At 37.8% G+C, this 20,093-nt stretch overlaps 1 protein-coding gene across 1 annotated transcript in view; it reads left to right on the forward strand.

Annotated features, from left to right (window-relative positions):
* Window positions 1-20,093, forward strand: part of LOC104994589 (disintegrin and metalloproteinase domain-containing protein 28-like) — a 126,520-nt gene that overhangs the window by 89,414 nt on the left and 17,013 nt on the right. Inside the window, exons 22-29 of the mRNA XM_010848216.1 lie at window positions 11,554-11,716; window positions 11,953-12,071; window positions 12,853-12,929; window positions 14,361-14,439; window positions 17,227-17,303; window positions 18,561-18,747; window positions 18,969-19,031; window positions 19,717-19,788. Of these exons, the coding sequence (XP_010846518.1) occupies window positions 11,554-11,716; window positions 11,953-12,071; window positions 12,853-12,929; window positions 14,361-14,439; window positions 17,227-17,303; window positions 18,561-18,747; window positions 18,969-19,031; window positions 19,717-19,788 (837 nt within the window). The remainder of the gene's footprint in view (window positions 1-11,553; window positions 11,717-11,952; window positions 12,072-12,852; window positions 12,930-14,360; window positions 14,440-17,226; window positions 17,304-18,560; window positions 18,748-18,968; window positions 19,032-19,716; window positions 19,789-20,093) is intronic.

Genomic DNA, 20,093 nt, shown 5'->3' on the forward strand with positions numbered 1-20,093 from the left:
ATCACCCAGAGCCAGCTCAAACTCATGTCCATCAGGTTGGTGATGTCACAGCCATCTTGTCCTCTGTTGTCCCCCTCTCTTCCTGCCTTTAATCTTTCCCAGTATCGGGGTCTTTTCTAATGAATCAGCCCTTCTCATCAGGTGGTGAAAGTATTGGCACTTCAGCTTCAGCATCAGTTCTTCCAATGAATTTTTGGGATTGATTTCTTTCAGGATGGACTGGTTGGATTTCCTTGCAGTCCAAGGGACTCTCAAGAGTCTTCTCCAACACCACAGTTCAAAAGCATCAATTCTTCAGCGCTTAGCCTTCTTTATGGTCCAAATCTCACATCCATACATGACTACTGGGAAAACAAACCAGCCAACCAAATAATAAAAATCAATGATTCAGAAGGAACACAGTTCTTCCTGCTTGGCTAGGGGTGTGGGAGGAATGCATCTGCAGAATAAATAGGCTAGTGCCATACAAATGCTTCCCTGGCAGCTCAGCAGTCAAGAATCCACCTGCAATGCAGGAGATGCAGTTTGGACCCCTGGGTAGAGAAGATCCCCTGGAGAAGGGCATGACAACCTACTTCAGTATTCTTGCCTGGAGAAGCCCATGGACAGAGGAACCTGGTGGGCTGCAGTCCATAGGGCCACAAAGAGTCGGACACGACTGATGCAACTGAACACGAGCATGGACTATAAAAATTAACAGAAACAACTTGTAAAGAATCAAGAACAAACAATATTTATATTTGAGATGCTTATATTTATCTTGCTGGTTGCTGAATAACAAATTTTTATAAGGATATCAAGTATAAGCAACAAAATATATCCAACTATGCATGTGTGCTCAGTTACTTCTGTCTTTGTGAACCTATGAACTGCAGCCCACCAGACGTCTCTGTTCATGGGATTCTCCAGACAAGAATACTGCAGTGGATTGCCATGCCCTCCTCCAGGGAATCTTCCTGACCCAGGAATCTAACTCCTGCATTGCAGGCGGATTCTTTACCACTGAACAGCCAGGGAAACCTATATGCAACTATAGCAGAAACCAAAGCAATTGGGATAATCTGATTAGCTGCAACAAACACACGGTTCACTCATTTTATTTTGGTTCATTCCCATGACTGTAGAGAAGAGACAAAGATTTTATTTTCTAGAGAAGTTTTAGATTCACAGTAAAATTGAGTGGAAGGTACAGAGATTTGCCATATACTTCCTACCCCTCACATGCACAACCTCCCCTATTATCAACATTCCCCATTGGAGTTGGACATTTGTCATAGTAGATGAAACTACGTTGACATATCATTACAATTCAAAATCCTTAATTTATATTCAGTTCAGTTCAGTCACTCAGTCGTGTCCGACTCTTTGCGACATGAATTGCAGCATGCCAGGCCTCCCTGTCTGTCCATCACCAGCTCCCGGAGTTCACTAAAACTCAACGTCCATCGAGTCAGTGATGCCATCCAGCCATCTTTTCCTCTGTCGTCCCCTTCTCCTCCTGCCCCCAATCCCTCCCAGCATCAGAGTCTTTTCCAGTGAGTCAACTCTTTGCATGAGGTGGCCAAAGTACTGGAGTTTCAGCTTTAGCATCAGTCCTTCCAAAGAACACCCAGGGCTGATCTCCTTCAGAATGGACTGGTTGTATCTCCTTGCAGTCCAAAGGACTCTCAAGAGTCTTCTCCAACACCACAGTTCAAAAGCATCAATTCTTTGGCACTCAGCCTTCTTCACAGTCCAACTCTCACATCCATACATGACCACTGGAAAAACCTGCCTTGACTAGACGGACCTTTGTTGGCAAAGTAATGTCTCTGCTTTTGAATATGCTATCTAGGTTGGTCATAACTTTCCTTCCAAGGAGTAAGCATCTTTTAATTTCATGGCTGCAATCACCATCTGCCATGATTTTGGAGCCCCCAAAAATAAAGTTTGACACTGTTTCCACTGTTTCCCCATCTATTTGCCATGAAGTGATGGGACCAGATGCCATGATCATCGTTTTCTGGATGTTGAGCTTTAAGTCAACTTTTTCACTCTCTTCTTTCACTTTCATCAAGAGGCTTCTTAGTTCCTCTTCACTTTCTGCCATAAGGGTGGTGTCATCTGCATATCTGAGGTTATTGATATTTCTCCTGGCAATCTTGATTCCAGCTTGTGCTTCTTCCAGCCCAACATTTCTCATGATGTATTATGCATATAAGTTAAATAAGTAGGGTGACAATATACAGCCTTGACATAGGGTCCATCTTTAGTGTTATGTGTTCTAGGGATTGGACAAACACACAGTGATGCCATATATCCACCATTAGAGTACCAGACAAAGTATTGTATGGTTGTTATTGTTTAAACTCTGAGTCATGTCTGACTCTTTTGGAACCCCAGGGACTGTAGCCCCCAAGGCTCCTCTATCCATGGGATTTTCCAGGCAAGAATACTGGAGTGAGTTGCTGGGTTGCCATTTCCTTCTTCAGGGGATCTTCCTGATCCAGGGATCAAACTGACCCAGGGATCAAACCTACGTCTCCTGCATTGGCAGGCAGATTCTTGACCACTGAGCCACCTGGGAAGCATTTATGAGGTACTTGCCTCTTTTTTCTGCAGATTCTTTCCTCCCACACCCCTAGCCCCTGGAAACCATTGTCATACAGTTGAAATCAAAAGGTATGTAACTTTTCTTGTATTGGCTTCTGTCACGTGGCCATATGCATTTGCTTCTTCCATGTCTTTTCATTCTCGGTAGTTCATTTATTTTCACTGCTGAATAAAATTCCATTTCTAGATATACTGCTATTTATTTATCCATTCAACTATTGAAGGATATCTTAGTTACTTCCAATTTATGGCAGTTATGAGAAAGCTGCTGTAATTGTCCATATTTAGGTATTTGCACAAACTTAAGTTTTCATTCATTTGACTAAATACCAAGGAGTGAGATTGCTGGACTGTATGGTTATGCTAAACTGTCTTCCAAAGTGGCTGAAACATCTTGCTTTCCCACTAGCATATAACAAGAGCTCCTATTGCTTTACATCCTCCCCAGCATTTGATGCTGTCAGTGTTCTGGATTTTGGCCATTCTAATAGGTGTGTAGTGATATCTTCAGTTCATTTCAGTCACTCAGTCGTGTCTGAATTGTTGCGACCCCATGGACTGCAGCACACCAGGCTTCCCTGTCCATCACCAACACCCAGAGCTTGCTAAAACTCATATCCATCAAGTTGGTGATGCTATCTAATCATCTCATCCTCTGTCATCCCCTTCTCCTTCTGCCTTCAATCTTTCCCAGCATCAAGGTCTTTTCCAGTGATCATGTATGGATGTGTGAGTTGGACCATAAAGAAAGCTGAGTGCTGAAGAATTGATGCTTTTGAACTGTGGTGTTGGAGAAGACCCTTTTTTTTTTTTGGAGAAGACTCTTAAGAGTCCCTTGGACTGCAGAGAGATCCAACCAGTCAATCCTAAAGGAAATCAGTCCTGAATATTCATTGGAAGGACTTATGCTGAAGCTGAAGCTCCGATACTTTGGCCACCTGATGCAAAGAACTGACTCATAGGCACCTTTTATTTTGTTGTAACTGAAGATAATGCCATAAGCAAACTTATATTTAAGTCTTCTAATTTCTCTTGAGATGGTAAATCTTCCACATGCTATGGCTCTAGTGACCTCAAACAATACCTCCATTAGCAATGTGTGGGTCTCACAACTAAGGATACAAGAGCTGTTTGGTTTAGGCTTCTGCTTTTTTCTTGAAACACTAAATAGAGAAGCAAATAGGAAAAAAGAAGCAACACTGATACAAATCGGTTTCATAACTAGAAAGGGGTTTTGAGGGACTCATTCAACAGAATGATCTAATTCTAAGCAAATTTAGTGAGGAAAGAAAACATGTGTATCTTGCTTATATTTAAAAATCATCCAGGGATTTGGAGCAAAGAGCTGATGTAGCCCAGCTGACTATTTCTTTGGTCCAAGAAGAACTTAAGACAACTGGAAGACTTCCCTGGATAATATGGGAGTGACTGTGGGCTTGTTTTTAGATTTCTGTGTGTGGTTTTGGCTTGGATCAGGAGGCAGCTTGGGCAAGTCTGTGAGAGGGTAAATAAGAGAGGAACAGGATGTATTGTGCTCCTCTGGCTGTTTGCCAGCTTTGCTTTGACTCCGCAGTGTTGTCTACTATAGCTACCACAACTGGGATAAGTCCTGGCAGACTCAGGGATAAAATTAAGGCAAAAGAGAAACCCTGAGAAGTAAGAATTCAGAGGCAATAAGACTAATCCCTGAAAGTTGCTTTCTCACCCCACCAGCTCTAAACTGACAGAGGAAGTTAACAACTAAGGGCTTTTTCTTCCTAATACTATTTCTCTAGGTGCAAACGGTGAAGATCTGAAAACTGTCTGTGAGTGTTGAGTAACTGACTTGTTTCTTGGTCTTTGAGGTTTTTCAACCTGTGGGAAACTCATCAACTTCCCACTTTCTAGCTTTTCTAGCTGGTAATATCTGAGGCTGTCCATCTCTACATGTATTGCTTAATAGAATAAGTAACAATGTCATGTCAAAATGAGGTAGCTGACTCCAAAATAACACATTAAGGAAGCAAACATTTCCAAAGATTAATGATAGTAGAAATGTTAAAATCCAAATAATAGAAATGCCCCAAAGACAGAAAATTCAAAAAAGTAGAGATAAGGAAATAACTTGAATAATGCAAATGAATTTTCCAGACTTAAGAAAGAGAAAAGAGCATGGTGTGAGAAAAACCATGGAGAGTCAAAAGGAGAAGAGGAGCAAAACATTAAAAAAAAAAAAAATTGTGCCCCTAGGTAGTTATAGAAAATTTAGGAACTTTAAAACAAAGAAAAAAAAAATCCAATGATTCCAAAAGAAATAGTATATCACATTGAAAACAACCAAGATTATACTGAAACCACATTTTCCAACAGCTGTAATAGATGCAAGAAGAAAATACAATAGCAATTTTAAAATATTGAAGGAAAAGAACTTAGAACTATGATTTTATGCCCAACTAAACTCTTTATTCAATTATCAGAGTTTGATTCAAAAATATTCTCAAGCATTAAAGGTTATAAAAATTAATGACATAAAGACCCACTTGAAAGCCTTTTATATAAATTAATAAATAAGAAGAAAGAAAATCCAGTGTATACCACAAGAGATATATGAAACAGAGATGATCAAATACCTTGATAAAATGTATGTATCCTAAAACAAAATCATTATAGCCCCCCCAAAGTGTATTCATAATTTCCATGATTTGAAAATCTAGGTAATTCTATCCAAGAAAACTTTCCGTTTTGATGGACATCTTCTATATCATCACCCTGCAACATGGGAGTCACCAGCAACATAGTTATTGAGTACTTGAATTATGACTTCTATGACAGTGGAACTGAATGTTTCAATTATATTTAGTTTAATTAATGTTAACCTTAACAGCCACATGTGGCTAGTGACTATTTTTTAGACAGTGTAAGTCTAGGTAGTACTTTCACAGCATCATCTTTTACGACTTAAAATATCTCAATTGGAATTCCATCACCTCCACTATCTTTGTTCGTAGTGATGCTTCCTAAGGCCCACGTGACTTCGCATGCATTCCACAATGTCTAGCTCTAGGTTGGTGATCACACCACCGTGATAATCTGGGTCACGAAGATCTTTTTTGTACGGTTCTTCTGTGTATTCTTGCCACCTCTTCTTAATATCTTCTGCTTCTATTAGGTCCATACCATTTCTGTCATTTATTGTGCCCATCTCTGCATGAAATGTTCCCTTGGTATCTCTAATTTTCTTGAAGAGATCTCTAGACTTTCCCATTCTGTTGTTTCTCTCTGTTTCTTTGCATTGATCACTGAGGAAGGCTTTCCTATCTCTCCTTGCTATTCTTTGGAACTTTGGATTCAAATGGGTATATCTTTACTTTTCTCCTTTGCCTTTCACTTCTTTTCTATTCACAGCTATTTGTAAGGCCTCCTCAGACAACCATTTTGCCTTTTTGCATTTCTTTTTCTTGGGGATGGTCTTGATCCCTGTTTCCTGTACAATGTCACAAACCTCCATCTGTAGTGCATTGGCACTCTGTCTATTAGATCTAATCCCTTGAATCTATCTGTCACTTCCTCTGTATAATCTTAAGGGATTTGATTTAGGTCATACCTGAATGGTCTAGTGGTTTTCCCTACTTTCTTTAATTTAAGTCTGAATTTGGCAATAAGGAGTTCATGATTTGAGCCACAGTCAGCTCCCAGTCTTGTTTTTGATGACTGTATAGAGCGTCTCCATCTTTGGCTGCAAAAAATATAATCAATCTGATTTTGGTATTGACCATCTGGTGATGTCCATGTGTAGAGTCTTCTCTTGTGTTGTTGGAAGAGGGTGTTTGCTATGACCAGTGCATTCTCTTGGGAAAACATTGTTAGCCTTTGTCCTGTTTCATTCCATACTCCAAGGTCTAATTTACCTGTTACTCCCGGAATTTCTTGACTCCCTACTTTTGCATTCCAGCCCCCTACAATGAAAAAGACATCTTTTTGGGGTGTTAATTCTAGAAGGTCTTGTAGTTCTTCATAGAACCATTCAACTTCTTCAGCATCACTGGTCAGGACACAGACTTGGATTACTGTGATATTGAATGGTTTGCTATGAAAACAAACTGAGATCATTCTGTTGTTTTTGAGATTGCATCCAAGTACTGCATTTTGGGCTCTTTTGTTGACTATGATGGCTACTCCATTTCTTTGAAGGGATTCTTGCCCACAGTAGTAGATATAATGGTCATATGAGTTAAATTCACCCATTCCAGTCCATTTTAGTTAGCTGATTCCTCAAATGTCGATGTTCACTCTTGCCATCTCCTGTTTGACCACTTCCAATTTGCCTTGATTCATGATCATGGCAAATAGATGGGGAAACAGTGGAAACAGTGACAGACTTTATTTTCTTGGGCTCCAAAATCACTGCAGATGGTGACTGTAGCCATGAAACTAAAAGACACTTGCTCCTTGGAAGAAAAGTTATGATCAACCTAGACAATGTATTAAAAAGCAGAGACATTACTTTGCCAACAAAGGTCCATCTAGTCAAAGCTATGGTTTTTCCAGTAGTCATGTATGGATGTGAGAGTTGGACCCATAAAGGAAGCTAAACACCAAAGAATTGATGCTTTTGAACTATGGTATTGGAGAAGACTCTTGAGATTTCCTTGGACAGCAAGGAGATCTCACCAGTCCATCCTAAAGGAAATAAGTCTTGAATATTCATTGGAAGGACTGATGCTGAAGCTGAAACTCCAATACTTTGGTCACCTGATGTCAAGAACTGACTCATTTGAAAAGCCCCTGATGCTGGGAAAGATTGAAAGCAGGAGGAGAAGGGGATGACAGAGAATGAGATGGTTGGATGGCCTCACTGACTCAATGGACATGAGTTTGAGTAAACCCCGAGAGTTGGCAGTGGACATGGAGGCCTGGTGTGCTGCAGTCCATGGGGTTGCAAAGAGTCACACATGACTGAGAGACTGAACTGAACTGAACTAAAGTCTGGGTAATATCAACACCATGTAGGACTTGGGAAAGAGGAAGGAGTATGAGAGCCAGGTGAATTCTTATATTTGGGGGAGAAATAGTTGTCACTTATTTAGTTGATGAGTATAAATAGGTTTTAATTATAGGCCAGAAGACTTGAGTGGGCTACCTTGCACTCCTCCAGGGGATCTCCCTGACCCAGGGATTGAATCTCCCTGGGTCTCTCACATCTCCTGCATTGGCAGGTGGGTTCTTTACCATTAGCACTGCCTGGGAAGCCCACACATGTCCATACACATACATATATCCCCTCCTTTTGTACTTTCTTCCCATTCAAGACACCAGAGCGCTTTAAGTAGAGCTCCCTGTGCTATACAGTATATTGTCATTAGTTATCTATTTCATATATAATATCAATAGTATATATGTATCAACCCCTATGTTTAATTATTCTAAACCCTCTCTTCTCATCTCAAACCTCTCACTCAACCCACTAATTACTACCCTCTCATATTTTTAAAATAGACTTTTCCCTTGAAGCAGTTGAAGCCATCATGGATATCTCCCTCAATAAAATATTTGAAATACTTTAGTTCTCTTATCAAGCAACTCTCCTATGTCAGTGACTTAAGAGACAGATATTACATACCTTCTGGATGATTTGTACTAAGTATCTTTGAGTCATCTATAAATTGGGAATCATAATCTTTGAACCAAAGACTTAAATCTATTACAATTACCAAATAAAAGAATGCATGCAAAATATTTACATTTTAAGGGATTTTGCCATTTTTATTCATGTTCCTGTTTTATTTCTAGTTAAACAGTATTTAAACAACTTTCCTAATCACCAAGTATACTTTATCATGAAACTTTCCAATTACTGTTAAGTTGTTAAGTTTTATGGGAACAAACTTCTCTGTGGTCAGGATATTTGCCATGATTTCTTAAGCCCTATGTTTAGTAATTCCTTGGATATTTTATTCAGAAGGGTACATGTATATATCATTCCTTGTTCCCTCCAGATGCATTAAGTAAACAACCCTTTCATTGTTATTTCCCCAGCTTTAATTTATAGACTGATACTCAACTCTCTAACAAACAGCATCAGTATCTTGGGCAGATAGTGCAGTTTATAAACTTCTTTCACTGAACATTCATATTTTCAAACATCTGTTATCTTCATGGTACTGTGCTCCTGAAGGACACACCAGGATTTATATATCCTGCCTTTAAGAGTTTTAACTAAACTGCAACTCTCACTAACTGACCAAATTAGAAGATAGCATCTGTCAAATTCATACAGTTGCTCAAACTTCACCTTAAAAATCATTCAAGATTTTTCTATATCCCTTAGTTGCTACATCCAATCAATTAGCAAGTGTGATAATTTTATGAGCTAACTATTTCTAAGATATGTACCAATACGCACCATTGTCTTCAAGGCCTTTAATATTTGTCTCTCCATAAGCTTGTTGCTGGTTAGTCGCTAAGTTGTTTCCAACTCTTTGCAATCCTCTAGATCATAGCCCACCAGGCTCCTCTGTTCATGGGATTTCCCAGGCAAGAATACCAGAGTGGGGTGAATACATACTTTTTATGCTGTATTTAAGTCATGGAAATGGACTGTAGTTATACATACATTTGTGTTTTCTACATATCCATTGGCTTTTCTCACTTAGTTTTCTCTCACCAGAATACTCCTTCCACTATTTCTTTTCTAGCTAATAATAATCTCTCTCCCCCCACCCCACCCCCTGCACCAAATGATGTATTCTAAAATCTACCTGAATATAATGCACAAGCCTCAGTCACAATATTTACCATTTGCATAAACTGTATCTATTTGTAGATTAATTTCTATTATTAGACTTTATTACAGGAATACTAAGGATAGCATCGGGCTTCCCTAGTAGCTCAGCTGGTAAAGAATCCACCTGCAATGCAGTAGATCTGGTTCAATTCCTGGGTCAGGAAGATCTGCTGGAGAAGGGGATAGACTACCCACTCCAGTATTCTTGGGCTTCCCTGGTGGCTCAGACAGTAAAGAATCCGCCTGCAATGCAGGAGAACTGGTGTTCAATCGGAAACCACTGAACAACTTACACTTTTCATTTTCAAGGACAGTATCAGGGTCATCTTGAAATGCCCGGAAATGTAGTATTAATTTAGTGTAAACTCAAATTAACATGATCTCAATAAATATTTAATTTATCTTGCAATATTAGTAGTATGCTGCTGCTGCCAAGTTGCTTCAGTCATGTCTGACTCTTTGAGACCCTATGGGCTGTAGCCGGCCAGGCTGCTCTGTCCATGGGATTCTTCAGGCAAGAATACTGGAGTGAATTGTCGTGTCCTCCTCCAGAGGCTCTTTCCAACCCAGGAATGGAACCTGTACATCTTATGTCTTCTGCATTGTTAGGCAAGTACTTTTACCACTAGTGCTACCTGGGAAGCCCTGTTATTTGTATAAATAGCAAAAATAATAATAATAATAATTTGTTTTTTAATAGTCTGAAAGTAGAATTTTCAACAGTAATATGAGTTGCCCCCCCCCAAAAAAAACAGTAAAATAGTTCCCAAATGCTGATACATTTATTGTCATCCTAAAACTGTATTCCCACCTAACTACCATTAAAGAATATAGTGAAATAAATATAGTCTCCTGGGAAAGAATTTTAAAACACAGTACTCCGTTTACTCTAAGAGATGCTTTGTTAGAAAATATGTTTTACAAAAAGGAATCTTGGAGAAAAGAAGATGGTATGCTTATGAGTAATTTCAAATAGTATCTGTATAAAACACAAAACTAACTATAATGACCAGGGGATGAAAATAATGGTAGAATTAAAACACCTGACAACAAGATGTAAGGTGGCTAGGGGTGGGATGCTGATAAGGGTTACACCATTGCAGGATCTTGTATTAGTTGATGGTAGTTAGATGTTATTAGGATTTTATTTTGCTAAATTTTAATGGTAACTACTATAGGATACGGGAGAAGGAAATGGCAACCCACTCCGGTATTCTTGCCTGGAAAATCCCATGGACAGAGGGGCCTGGTGGGCTAAGGTCCATGGGGTTCCAAAGAGTTAGACGTGACTTAGCAATTAAATCGGAGAAGGAAATGGCAACCCACTCCAGTATTCTTGCCTGGAGAGTCCCATGGGCAGACGAGGGTGGTGGGCTGCTGTCCACGGGATCGCACAGAGTCAGGCACGACTGGAGCGACTTAGCATGTATGCATGCATACTATAGGATACATGTAGAATTTTGATCTTCTAGACCAGCAAAAGATATAGAAAATTATAGAGCAAACTTAAATGACTCAAAAGAATGTAGAAAAACAAAGAGAAGCATAGACATGGAGAGATTACTATAAAACTTACAATCTGATGCTTGCAAACTCCCAAATGTATCAGTAAAAAATAAACTCAGTAGTTAAAGAGCATTGATTTTTAGATTGGGAAAACTCTACTAATAGGAATATAATTTAGAGTTAACTGAGAAATACCAGGTCAATGGATACCAAGAATCTCAAATTGTTTTACCTTTTTTACTAAATAATAGTTTCTAGTATTTTATCCAAAAGAAGTAATCTGAAATCAAAGAAACATAAACATAATCTTGGGCCATTGGGTGCCCAACTATTTTTCTCTCAATTTAAGTTTTCTCTATAAGCATTTATATCTTTTGCTGGTCCAGAAAATCAACAACACTTTTTCAAAACAGTCTTTCCCAGTACAGACTGATAGATTTTCTTAAATATACAGATATCTCAGTCTTAGTAGGTACTTTCCCATGCTATTGGAGCACCAGAGCCAAGCAGTTGCCCAGATGTGAGTCCTTAACAAGATGTAACCACAGACATAAAAACTTCTCAGAAATGAGGAACATTCTCATGGTCTTGACAGTGCAATGTCTTGGCAACTTTTCAAAGCCATTAGGAAACATTCCCCAAACTTCCAAAGAAGGTTTGCGATTTTTAAAACTTTTTTTCAATTTGTAAAGAGAAGTAGGGGGAAGATAAAGCTGGACAGTGAAGGAGGGGAGATAAAACTGGACAACTGGTCAGATCACAACTTTGTGCTGAGTAGGACTTCTCAGCTACCTGCAGTAGCCAGCATGTCTTTGGTCCTGCTCTCCATCCTCTGCCTCATTATTCAGACTCAAGGTAAGCACTAATATATTGACAATTCCAAAGAATTAATTTCATCATTGTCATGTCTTTCCAGGAGAGGGAGAGAAAGCTAAAGAAAAATTCTTTGTTATCAAAGCTTAAGTAGAAGAAGGAAATTGTTCTTCTCAGCGTTTCTCTTCTCAATGGGAATTGTCTTCCACGTGATTTCAACAAACCAGTCAACAAAAACATTTACATATTTTATATCAATATTATGTCTCTTTCTCTAGCAATAACCATAAGACAAACACTTGAATCAGAGCTGTATGAAGTAGTTCATCCTAAGAAACTACACATTTTACACAAAAGAGAGATACAGAATAACCAAAAAGAGAAGCATGGCAAAGAGGTAAGCAATGGATTGACCATGGTGTCATCTAATGAAACAGCAAAGGATCTTTTTACTAGTAGAAGTGATGTCACAGTCAACATCTAATAGTTTAGTTTTGAAATACATTTATACAAAAGCTCCCCTTTGCCCTGGAGACGGCATAGGTTTTCTTCAAATGCTTTTTTGCACGGAAGCAGCAGGAAGGAAGTTAACTGACTCCCTGGATCAGAAAGAATAAAGCAGCTTGGATATTTCTCCAAGTTTGTGGGGAGAACAAAATAAAGGAAGACAGGAATGGCAGCCATTCCTAGGAGATAAAATTATCTCATTAATTTACAAGATTTTTTTTTTACTGTGTTGAAGATACTCTTTGACTATTACATTTTTGCAAAGATTTTCCTCATTTAATAATTTTTATTTTAACTTTTAGCATGTTTTTGTTTGAGCTTTTTTAGTATACTTGGTTTAGCTTTAAAGCAGTAAAAATATGTGCCTTATTATTACCCTATTAGGATCCATTAGAGTACAGAACTGTATACCATATGTTAGAGCAAATGATAAGTCCCTATCTTACATATTAGAGTGAATTTGATCTGTATTATTACCATGTTATTGTACTTTTTGGAAATCTATCTTGGTGTAAAATTTGTGTTTTCTTTTACATATTTTAGAAGCATGAGAACTGCTTTTATCTTACGTGCATTTGTAATTATTATTCTGTACAGCTACCTATATCATTATAATTATTTTAGATAGATTCAGAAATGTAAATTATCATTATGTTATTAAATATTTTTAGGAAAGATATGAACCTGAACTTCAATATCAGATGATGTTAAATGGAGAAGAAGTCATTCTTTCCCTACAAAAAGCTGAGTAAGTTGCATTTTTTGCAAGTCTAATCACTGGATTATTCTAAAAAAAATGTAGGAAAATAAATCTTGAAACTCTATATAGTCTAATTTCACAAAGAAGACGTAAAGCATATTGATCATTAGATTCTAATAGTTTGTGCTAATATTATCGAAGAAGCTTGATGTTTCTCTAGGAAATTATATGCAAATTATAAAACAAAGTCAGCTGCACAAACGACTTTCTTCCTTGGTAATTTTGGAATTTGCTGCAAATATATTCTACCCAGATAAACTCAAACCTTTGATGTGACTTTCCAGTACTTTTATTTAATTGGAGTATATTTTCTTTAAAATATTATGTTAGTTTCTACTGTACAGAAAAGTGAATCAGCTATACGTATATGTATATCTCCTTTCTTGAATTTCTTTCCCATTTAGGTCACCACAGAGCATTGAGTAGAGTTCCCTGTGCTATACAGTGAGTTTTCATTAGTTATCAATTTGATACATCACTTCAGCTCAGTTTTGTTCAGTCGCTCAGTCGTGTCCAACTCTTTGCGACCCCATGGACTGAAGCAAACCAGGCTTCCCTGTCCATCACTAACTCCCAGAGCTTGCTCAAATTCATGTCCATCGAGTTGGTGAAGCCATCCAACCATCTCATCTGTCATCCCCTTCTCCTCCTGCCTTCAATCTTTCCCAGCATCAGGGTCTTTTCCAATGAGTCAGTTCTTCGCATCAGGTGGCCAAAGTATTGCAGTTTCAGCTTCAGCATCAGTCCTTCCAATGAATATTCAAGACTGATTTCCTTTAGGTTTGACTGGTTTGGTCTCCTTGCAATCCAAGGGACTCTCTAGGGGAGAAGTCTAACACCACAGTTCAAAATCATCAGTTCTTTGACACTCAGTTTTCTTTATGGTCCAACTCTCACATCCATACATGACTACTGGAAAAAGCATAGCTTTGACTAGACAGACCTTTGTCAGCAAAGTAATGTCTCTGCTTTTATATATAAGGCTCAGTCAGGGCACACAGCCTTGAGATACTCAGGGAATAGGGTTACACCAAGTTCTATAATAGTCAGTAAACTTCTCCCTGAATGCAATGCTCCTTGATGTGTACTTGTGACCAAACACCCTTCCGAGATTGCTTAGAGGCTGTCTTCTTGGTGTGAAGAATCCCAATAATACATTTGAAGTTAGAAAAATCACTCTCTGATTTCTGTGTTAGTAAAATATTGGAAGACATTTCTGTCCTCAGATCTAAGAGGTATAACTGAATGTTTGATTTGCTTTAGGAGCAGACTCACGATATTGGAAAAGTATCAGTGCATCAGAAATTCAGCTCTTTCTCACCATAAATATTATCATTCCTTTAATGCTGAAGATCAAATCAGGGATATTAGCCTTAATTATCACCATGAGAGTATTGTTCAACTTTCTGCTCTCTCCAGGCATCTTCTGGGACCAGACTACACTGAAACATATTACTCACCCGGTGGAGAAGAAATCACCACAAGACCTCAGAACATGGTAGGTCTGAATGCTTTCTGGGACTCTTAACTTGGATCAGCTGCTTACATCATGAGATTCGTAAGTCCAAGGTAAACTTAAAAAAAAAATCAAAGGACTTGAAAGCAAGGGGCTCATCTATGACCAAGGAGACAACAGGTGAAAAAAAGAATTATATCTTTTTTAAAAGATAGGAGTAGTAGGAGGCTCTCAAGTGTTGCATTAAACTTTTTTTTTTTAGCATTCATGTATTTGAGTGTGTTGGATTATTGTGGCACACAGGATCTTCACTGCATCATGCTCAGTATTTCGTTGTGGTGCGTGGACTCTCTAGTTGTGGTGCACGGGCTTAGTTGCCCCTCGGCATGTGGGATCTTAGTTCCCTGACCAAGGAGTGAACCCACAACCTCTGCATTGCAAGGCAGATTCTTCACCACTGGACCACCAGGGAAGTCCCTCAAGTGTTGCATTTTAAGAAGCAACTAAAAATCTATTTTTCCCTTAAACCATTTTATCACCAGGTTAGAAATATTCTCTCCTAGGTACTCAAAATGTTATGCCACTATTTACTATTTTGTAGTGATAAATGCATTTATCCTGAGAATCACAATGATATATCAATTTTTAGTTAATAAAAATTTTTACCTGGTTAAAACACCATCATAGAAATGATGCCAAGGTGTAGGTGTCAGACATAGAGAATCAAGGCTAAGAAAAGAACAGGAAGAGAATATAAAAAGGCTCAGTCATATGTATATCTATGGTGGATTCATGTTGATGTTTGGCAGAAACCAATACAATACTGTAAAGCAATTATCCTTCAATTAAAAATAAATAAATTTAATTTAAAAAAAAGGCTCAGTCATGAGTATTATCAAGCTAGGATGTTTCTCAGAGCCACCCTCCATGGTGTCCCAAACATCTGCTGCTGCTGCTAGGTTGCTTCAGTCCTGTCCAATTCTTAGCAACCCCATGGACTGCAGCCTACCAGGCTCCTCTGCCCATGGGATTTTCCAGGCAAGAGTACTGGAGTGGGTTGCCATTTCCTTCTCCCGTCCCAAACATCTATGTCTCTATAAAAAAACAAACAAGATTTTGGCCACAGAATGGTCCTTTGTTCCCTTCTTACTCTCTTATTTCAAGGGCATCTGGAGTTTTGCTAACATTGACCTTTGGGGAAAGTATCTGATAAATTAGTTCATACTTAAGTGTGGCTTCCCTGGTGGCTCAGACAGTAAAACGTCTGTCTGCAATGCTGGAGACCCAGGTTCGATCCCTGGATGGGGAAGATCCCCTGGAGGAGTAAATGGTAACCCACTCCAGTACTCTTGCCTGGAAAATCCCATGGACAGAGGAGCCTAGTAGGCTACAGTCCATGGGGTTGCAGAGTCAGACACGACTGAATGACTTTACTTTAAGTGTGAATGGCCAATGACATCTTAATGTGGTACCTTTTCCAACTTGTCTACAAGCAAATGTTAATGACATTGTGACAACATTTTTTTTTCTGCTGATACCAGCCATTTATTAAAAACGCATTTCTACTAAAATTGTTCTTAAATTCTTAGATTTAGAGCATGTGATAGCTGGACCCAGCTGAGTTTTTATTTTACAGATTAAAAACGCAGGGATGAAAATACATTACAATAATTAATGTAGCTGTTCTAGTTTAGCCTGAAGAGATTTAAAGTTTCCAGTGATGGCTTGTACTGCTGCTGAGGAGCTCATAGACTGGAGCTCGACCAGATAACCACAAACAGCATCCAGGCAGAGATTTGTGAATCTTCTCCTCTCACAATTTAAAACTTGGCTAGGATTTTCAACATATCTTGTCAATAGTGCATGTATACAATCCAAAAGGTGTAAAGGCAAGAAAGACACAGATGGAATGTCAGACCCTGAGGAAAGTCAATTTGTTTTGAACAAGAGTTTATTCATTAGCTTTCTGGGACTGTTCTACACAAGTGATCCCCTACTTTGCTTATATGAAATGCCAAAATGTTTGAATCTCTGTGTGGTGGTTTGGTCGCTCAGTCATGTCCGACTCTTTGCAACCCCATGGACTCTAGCCCACCGAGCTCCTCTGTCCATGGGATTTCCCAAGCAAGAACACTGGAGTGGGATGCCATTTCCTTCTCCAGGGGATCTTCCCAACCCAGGGATCCAATCTGTGTTTCCTGCTTGGCAGGCAGATTCTTTACTACTGAGTCACCCGGGAAGCCAGTCTGAATCTCTAGCTATAGACAAATTCTTTGGGCTTTCGAGGCTGGTAAAGGGCTACCACTAACATTCCAGTTTTTTAAAAAATGAGTTGGACCCATAAATCAGAGGGTCTCAGACATGGTGGTGTGGCCTCTTGAGGACTGTAGAATTTAGAAAAATGAATACCTCATTTTATTGATATGTAATGCCATAGTGGAGCTTGCATAGAGGTACTAAATTCTCCAAAGTTGGCACTCGAACCTGAGAGTTCTTGGGGAGTGCTATAGACCACATAAAGCAAATGGTTACTTCTCAAATGCAGTGTCTACTCTTGCCCTAAGTCCATTTAGGTTCAAATTTCCTGAACTTTTCTTTAGTGTGAATTAGTGTCACAAAGACAGTTCAACCACCAAATATGGAGAGTTTCCAAAGTCATAGATAGAGAGGTCCATGAAACTGCTGAGATTGTCCATGTTTTTGTTTCTGGGAGTTAATCTGGTCACAGCCACTATTTGTAGAACATTCTTACATATTCAAGATAAGAGTTTTCAACACAACTGTGATACATTTATTTTTGTAGTTAGAAATTTTTTTTCCCAACCTTAGGAACACTGCTACTATAAAGGACACATCCTAAATGAAAAGGACTCTGTTGCCAGCATTAGTACTTGTGATGGATTGAGGTGAGTTACCACTTGTAAAAATATTAAACATCAAGCACTATTTTGTTGCATAATATTGAGTCTTCCTGGACACCATGTCTTCTTACTATTTTGGTAAAATTGTCTCCATTGATAAAATGCTGAATCTATGTGGTTAAAGTGAAGAATAATGCATCATCCTTGCAGTTGTCTCATTATCTGCAGTTCTAGTAAAAGTTAGAGTTAATAATTTTTAAACAAGTACTCTATTCGGGAGCATGATGACATCTGGATTCACTTTCATATTTATTATCCATCCACCCTTCGTTCCCTGAAACCATCTGTTTTATCTTCTTAAAGATGCTACCCTGCAGTTGTCACATTAAACATAATTTTTAGAAGTTTGTGGGTATGAGTGTGTTTGTGTATCTGTGTGATATTTCTGTTTACAAAGGTGATTCTTGCCAGTTAGGGAAAATTTGTAAAGGGTGAGAAAGCACAAATAAGAAAATAACCACCAAAAAGTTTACCTCTGAGTATCACTATTATTAGTGTTTGATAATAGTTCAAACTATTATCAAAGAGGGTTCAATCTTTTATACAGATAAACAAAAATATCATTTATATGATTGAAATGTAAAATAAAATACACATTCTTTGTCCAACATGGGACATACCACATGACATCAAAAACCTCTTCTCATATCATACAATGCTTTTGTAGATGTAATTGTTTTTTTTACCAGCTGTGTTAACTTTCTAATATTTCATCATACAGTTTCACTATATATTTCTGAACTAATTTTCCTTCTAAGAAGAGAAAATCTTTAAGTTACTACTAGTTCCAACTTGTTCCTCTGGCTGATCTGCTCATCAATCTTTCTCTTTGGGATTCTTGGTATCCACAAGATACCTACTCTTTTGCAAGGTATCCTTTGAAAGATATCTACTCCTTTACTGCATTCTCCCTTATATCGCTGGGATCTGCCAAGAAATATTTGCTAAATGTGAAAATAAACTATGGACAAATATTTACTGAGCTCATGGTATAAATTTCAAATTTGGGGGGATAGCTTCATCTTAGTACTTCTTGTTCAGGATGCCCTGGGTAATTAAAATAGGATCTATTTTTGTATTGACAAACACTGATTATAACTTAAATTAGCAAAAGTTAGCTGTAAGACATATGAATGAAAACTACGTGTGAGCTTGGTATTGAGGGAGAGGAATACCTTCACTCTGGTCAGCGGGTGTGACTCTGGCAGAGAATCTTGAAACATGAGCCTCTGTGTCTCACAGGGGCTATTTTACACATCACAATCAAAGATATATGATAAAGCCTCTGAAAAGCACAGGCCGAGAAGAACACGCTATACTCAGATACAACCAGGAGGAGCTCAACCCAGCTAATCACACCTGTGGTGTAAGAAATGTTGGCAGGAAACAGGACCTTATTCGAACCTCAAGGTCACTCAGAAGTCCAGAGGTGAGTACAGTTTCCTACCATCATTCATTTCGACTGACCCAGTAATGATGTATGAAATACTGGTATACCCAGAAATGGCTTGTGTGAGTAAAGTCCAACTCTTATTTACTTATTCTTCAATTTACTTTTCCTCTGAAGGAAAATAAATAAATCTTTTTGTAAGCTTTTTAATCTCTTAGGTTGAAGATATTATTAACAATGTTCTTTCATTCTTCACAAAGATAGAAGAATTTCTTCAGGGTGAGAAATACATCGATCTGCTTTTGGTGCTGGATAATGCCTTTGTGAGTATGAAATGAGCACTTCTTGGGTAGTTAAGTCAACTTTTCAGTTTTCTTATCAAGCAGACACAAGCAATAAACTATTCTCATGAAAAATACGAAGCCTGTCCACGTGGTTGTCTTATCTGTTCTACCTGCCATGTCAGAAATAGTTTTCATTCATTCCTGCTCTTTTAAAATTCATCTGCTGCCAAAATATTCAGATATGGGAAATAAACTTAATGACAGATAGCAACAGTAAAACAACCACAATAACTAGAAACATAAAGAGTTGGTTATTAATATCTTTTTAAAGTTCTCACTATGAAATGTAAATATAAAATATATATAAAATTATATATTATTTATTAATTACAGTCATATATTAAAATATATGAGAATTTATGCTTCATAACCAAATTTTAAAAATATCAAATTGGCTTGAAAACATTAAAATTAATATGATTTATTCAACTTAATTTGAATTGAAATTTTATATGAATGCTTAAGTTTTCTTTTGCCAAAAACTTCTTACATTTGAAATAGAATTTGTTGAAACAGATTCTTAGATAAGTCTCATATAAGGTAGATGTGGAATGAACATTTATTTACATTGAAATGTGTACGTCTTCTTAAACTATAAAATCCCCATCAGCTTTCTCACTTTAATTTGTGGTTTTAATTACTCTTTGCATTTTGTATTTTACAGTATAAGATGTATAATGAGAATATAACTGTGATAAGAAGCTTTGTGTTTGATGTGATAAACCTACTCAATGTGGTAAGATATTTGTTCCATAAACATATGTTTCCACATAGGAGTTTAGGGCTTTTCTATATTTTAAGCAAATAAGAATTGGTAGAATTACAATGGATTAAGGTCAGCAGTTTGGGGAAATTTGGTAGACAAGGATTAACATCAAGGTAAAATCACTGTATACTGTAGCAAAGGCAACTTCTAGGTTTTCTGTTTTCAAAATGGGATACATTTATCCATCACTTGAAATCAGTGAAATATCTAAAAAAAACTAAATAAATCTTTCCTACTGTATAGCACAGGGAACTACATACAATATTCTAGGATAA

This window comes from Bison bison, unplaced genomic scaffold, assembly GCF_000754665.1.
Source record: "Bison bison bison isolate TAMUID 2011002044 unplaced genomic scaffold, Bison_UMD1.0 scf7180017864261, whole genome shotgun sequence".
Lineage (NCBI taxonomy): Eukaryota > Metazoa > Chordata > Mammalia > Artiodactyla > Bovidae > Bison > Bison bison.